The following is a 5,285-nucleotide window of genomic DNA, read 5'->3' as shown; positions in this document are numbered from 1 at the left end:
TGTGTGTGTGAGTGAGCGTGTGAGTGAGCGTGTGAGTGAGCGTGTGAGCGAGCGAGTGTGTGAGAGTGAGCGTGTGAGAGTGAAAGAGAGTGAGCGTGAGCATGTGAGAGTGAGCGCGTGAGTGAATGTGTGAGAGTGAGGGATTGCGTGAGTGAGTGTGTGCGTGAGTGTGTGCGTGAGTGAGTGCGTGAGTGAGTGCGTGAGTGAGTGTGTGAGCGTGTGTGAGCGCAAGAGAGCGTGAGTGAGCGAGCGAGTGTGTGAGAGTGAGCGTGAGAGTGTGAGTGTGTGCGTGAGTGTGTGCGTGAGTGAGTGTGTGAGAGTGAGTGTGTGAGCGTGTGTGAGTGAGCGAGCGTGTGTGAGTGAGCGAGCGTGTGTGAGTGAGCGAGTGTGTGAGAGTGAGCGTGAGTGTGTGAGAGTGAGTGTGTGAGAGTGAAAGAGAGTGAGCGTGAGCATGTGAGAGTGAGCGCGTGAGTGAGTGAATGTGTGAGAGTGAGGGATTGCGTGAGTGAGTGAGTGCGTGAGTGAGTGCGTGAGTGAGTGCGTGAGTGAGTGTGTGAGAGTGAAAGTGAGCGAGCGAGTGTGTGAGAGTGAAAGAGAGTGAGCGTGAGAGTGTGAGTGTGTGAGAGTGAGTGTGTGAGAGTGAAAGTGAGCGAGCGAGTGTGTGAGAGTGAAAGTGAGCGAGCGAGTGTGTGAGAGTGAAAGAGAGTGAGCGTGAGCGTGTGAGAGTGAGCGCGTGAGTGAGTGAATGTGTGAGAGTGAGGAATTGCGTGAGTGAGTGTGTGAGAGTGTGAGTGTGTGAGAGTGAGTGAGTATGTGTGTGTCCCCACAAGGATAGTAAAACCTGACATTTTTTACATTGTAGGGACCGGCCTCTGGTCCCCACAAGGGAAAAAATGATTAAAAATAGTAAATTATGTTTATCTGAAAGTGTGACTGTGTGAGACTGAGTGAGTGTTGGGTAAAGGGTTGGGTTAGGGGATAGAAAATATAGTTTGGTCAGTATAAAAGTAATAGAAGTCTATGGAAAGTCCCCACAATTCACAGAAACAATCGTCTGTCTGTGTGTGTGTGTGTGTGTGTTTCAGCCGGTGTGCCGTGTTTCGGCCGGCGTCAGATCCCAGCATTCAGCGGCGGTGGTCTCTGATGATGAGCGCTCGTGGACGGGACAGGAGAGTCTGTCTCAAGACGACCCCGAGATGTGGGAGCTTCTGCAGAAGGAGAAGGACAGACAGTGCCGAGGACTGGAGCTCATCGCCTCCGAGGTGATACTCCACACCGCTTTCAGATTAATCGCATTCAATGCATGATTAATTCATTGAATTTATCACAAATTAATCACACATCAAATTTGGCTGAGAAATTACCCCCTAAAAGATAATTTAAAAAGTCCTAGAAGGCCAGTAGGTGGCGTTGAGTCATTAACTGCATCCCAAATGATACACTATACGCTATGTATTTATGCACTATGAATTCAGCTATGTTGTGTATGAATTTTAAAAGGTTATTTTGTCAGTAATAATTGGAGTCTGATAGCCTCTCCCCCTTCGCGATGCAATTAAAGCTGCGACAGTTGAGTGAATGAAGTGTTCAACATTCCACATTTCGTTTTTTCGGTCATTTAAGTGCATCATCCGGGTATTTAAAGTGCACTTTTTCTTGGAATTTTCAGTGTGAACACACTACTCACACTATTTATTCTACAAAACGTCATAGAATAGTGGGCAAGTACGCAATTTGGGACGCACCTACTGTCTCAATGAGTGAGTCGTTGAATCATTCATTCAACCAATTTGCTCAAATTGCTGATTCATTCGAAGTGACTGTCTTTATTAATTAATCATTGACTCTCTAACTCGATTCATTCAAATGGCTAAATCATTTAGAAAACTGAGCAAGTGACTGTCTTTATGAATGAGTCACTGAATCATTGACTCACTTGATTCATTCAGACAGCTTATTCATTTGGAAATGAAGCAAGTGATTCTTTATGAATGAGTCGTTGAATCACTGACTCGCTTAATTTATTCAAACTGCTCAATCATTCAGAAACTGAACAAGTGACTGTCTTTATGAATGAGTCACTGAATCATCGACTCACTTGATTCATTCAGACAGCTTATTCATTCGGAAATGAAGCAAGTGATTCTTTATGAATGAATCAATGAATCACTGAGACACATGATTTGTTCAAATGCCCGATTTTCTTGAACTAGTCACTAAATCATTGATTCACTCGATTTGTTCAAATATGTGGATTCATTCACTAATGAATCACCACTGTGTTGATCAGAGATGCTCAACAGTTCTGCTGTGTGTGTGTGTGTGTGTGTGTGTGTGTGTGTGTGTGTGTGTGTGTGTGTGTGTGTGTGTGTGTGTGTGTGTGTGTGTGTCAACAGAACTTCTGCAGTCGTGCGGCTCTTGAGGCTCAGGGTTCGTGTCTCAACAACAAATACTCTGAAGGATACCCAGGAAAAAGGTGTGTGTGTGTGTATTTTTTGTTTATTAATTTATTCATAAATGCATTTTAAAAACACTGTTTCATAGTTTTTGAGTAAAATGGATTTTAATTACTTTAAATCCAGCTGAAGAGTCTGTACACTCTTAAAAATAAAGGTTCTTTATTGGCACGAATGAATTCTATGAAGAACCTTGAACATCCATTAAAGAAAAGGTTCTTTAGATTTTTAAAATGTTCTTCAAAATGACTCTTTTAGGAACTGTTCACTGAAAGGTTCTTTTGGGAACCAAAAATGGTTCTTCTGCAAAAACACCCTTTTGGAACCTTTATTTTTAAGAGTGTATAAAACACTGCGGCAGAAATCACTCACATGCTGAAAAATGATGTTCCTCAAGCTTCAGTTTTTGCTGGAAATGGTGAAGTGATTTAATGATGAAGCCATCGGGAATCCTGATTGAGGATTGGAGATTAAGACTTAGATGTTCAGGAACCAAAACAAATGTTTTACACATTTTTAGAAGGATTTTCATGAGCAAATCCTTATTTATTTATTAATTCATTCATTTATTATTTTCTTCTTTTTTATTTTTGTTTAGTTTTATTTGTACTTTTTAGAATTTTTATGTATTTACATTTTTGTTTTTAATTTAGCTATTTTATTTATTTGTATTTATATATATGTATTAATTTGTTCAATCATTCAATTTTATTTTTTTAATTTATCTTTAATTTATTTTTATTTGTATTTATTGTTATTTTTATCATTTTATTTACTTTTACTTATTTATTAATAATTTGTTTTTTATATATTTTTTCACTTTATTTCTATGTAATTTGTCTGTTGGATGTATTATTTTTATTTTTATTTATTGTTATTTGTATCATTTTATTTACTTATTCTACTTATTTATAATTCATTTGTTTTTTTTTATATTTTTGTTTACTTTATTTTTTTTATTGTATGTATTTTTATCTGTATGTATTGCTATTTTTATCATTTTATTTACTTATAATTAATTTGTTTTTTATATTTTGTTAACTATTTTATTTAATTTGTCTATTGTATGTATTATTTTTATTTATTTCTATGTATTGTTATTTTTATCATTTTATTTACTACTTTTACTTATTTATTTATAATTCAATAGTTTTTTTATATTTTGTTAACGTCTTTATTTTTAATTTGTCAGTTGTATGTATTATTTGTATTTATTTATTGTTATTTTTATAATTTAATTTACTTTTACTTATTTATAATTAATTTGTTTTTTTATATATTTGTTTACTTTATTTTTATTTATTGTATGTATTATTTTTATTTGTATGTTTTAATGTATTTATGTATTTTTGCTGGTTATGAGACTGATGGTTGGTAAGTTGATTGGATCAGTAGTCTGATGCAGTTCTTTTATTTTTTGCGTGGTGTGTCTCTGTGTCTGTGTGTGTGTGTGTGTGTGTGTGTGTGTGTGTGTGTGTGTGTGTGTTGGGGCTTGTGTGTGTGTGTGTGTGTGTGTGCAGGTATTTGAGAGTATGTGTGTGTGTGTCGTGACGTGTGTGTGTTTATGTGTGTGAGAGTGTGTGTTTGTCGTGACTCGTGTGTGTGTGTTTGTGTGTGAGAGTGTGTGTTTATGTATGTGAGAGAATGTGTGTGTTTGTCGGGATTTGTGTGTGTTTGTGTGTGTGAGGGTGTGTGTGTGTTGGGGCTTGTGTGTGTGTGTGTGTGTGTGTGCAGGTATTACGGCGGTGCGGAGGTGGTGGATCAGATCGAGCTCTTGTGTCAAAAGAGAGCGCTGGAAGCGTTTGACCTCGACCCGGCGCTGTGGGGCGTCAATGTTCAGCCGTACTCTGGATCTCCGGCGAACTTCGCTGCTTACACAGCCGTCCTGAACCCTCACGAGCGCATCATGGGTCTGGACCTGCCCGACGGCGGACAGTGAGTGACCCTCTCTCTCTCTCTCTCATTCACTCGCTGTCTCTCTCGCCCGTGTAATAAATCCTGTGTTTCCGTCAGTCTCACTCACGGATACATGTCTGACGTCAAGCGGATCTCGGCCACCTCCATCTACTTCGAGTCGATGCCCTACAAACTTAACGTGAGTTCACATCACGCCTGACCCTCCCTCTGGCTTTAGAACCATAGTGACACTAAATATTAAAAGCCTAATAAAGAGTCAACCAGTGTGTGTGTGTGTGTGTGTGTGTGTGTGATGGATGAGTGGTCAGTCTCCTCTCTATGGGAGAGATAATAGGAAATCGACAGGCGGCCCTCGGACACAAAAACACGCGCACACACACACAATTCAATTCAATTCAAAGAGCTTTATTGGCATGACAAAAATAAATTTTGTAATTGCCAAAGCATTAAGACAACAAAGAGAATGGTTTAACATCTGGATATTTACATTAGAACATCTGAACATTTATTTATATATTATAACTAATATGTAATATATAACTAATATGGAAATGTCATATATATCCATAGATACATATAGAAAAAATAAATAAAATAAAAATTAATTATAATAATAATAATAACGATTTTCCTGTAGCAACTGCTGGACTGAGATTTGTAACATTATGTACATGTGTAACAGTACTCACTCACACACACACACACATACTCACTCTCTCACTCTCTCTCTCTCACACACTCACACACAGACACACACATACTCACTCACACACACACTCACTCACACACATACTCACTCTCACACACACACAGACACACATGCACGCGCTCGCTCACTCACACACACACACACACACACTCACTCTCTCTCACACACACACACACACACACTCACATACTCACTCACACACA

At 38.6% G+C, this 5,285-nt stretch overlaps 1 protein-coding gene across 1 annotated transcript in view; it reads left to right on the top strand.

The window, feature by feature from the left end:
- The window catches only part of LOC107558142 (serine hydroxymethyltransferase, mitochondrial-like), a 43,005-nt gene that overhangs the window by 17,695 nt on the left and 20,025 nt on the right, over window positions 1–5,285 (top strand). Inside the window, exons 2-5 of the mRNA XM_016241766.1 lie at window positions 1,086–1,262; window positions 2,397–2,476; window positions 4,191–4,391; window positions 4,470–4,551. Of these exons, the coding sequence (XP_016097252.1) occupies window positions 1,086–1,262; window positions 2,397–2,476; window positions 4,191–4,391; window positions 4,470–4,551 (540 nt within the window). The remainder of the gene's footprint in view (window positions 1–1,085; window positions 1,263–2,396; window positions 2,477–4,190; window positions 4,392–4,469; window positions 4,552–5,285) is intronic.

The sequence above is a fragment of the Sinocyclocheilus grahami genome, unplaced genomic scaffold, assembly GCF_001515645.1.
Source record: "Sinocyclocheilus grahami isolate Dianchi unplaced genomic scaffold, SAMN03320097.WGS_v1.1 scaffold633.1, whole genome shotgun sequence".
NCBI classification, from domain to species: domain Eukaryota; kingdom Metazoa; phylum Chordata; class Actinopteri; order Cypriniformes; family Cyprinidae; genus Sinocyclocheilus; species Sinocyclocheilus grahami.
The sequence above is the reverse complement of the archived record's forward strand: the minus strand, read 5'-3'. Positions and strand labels throughout refer to the sequence as shown.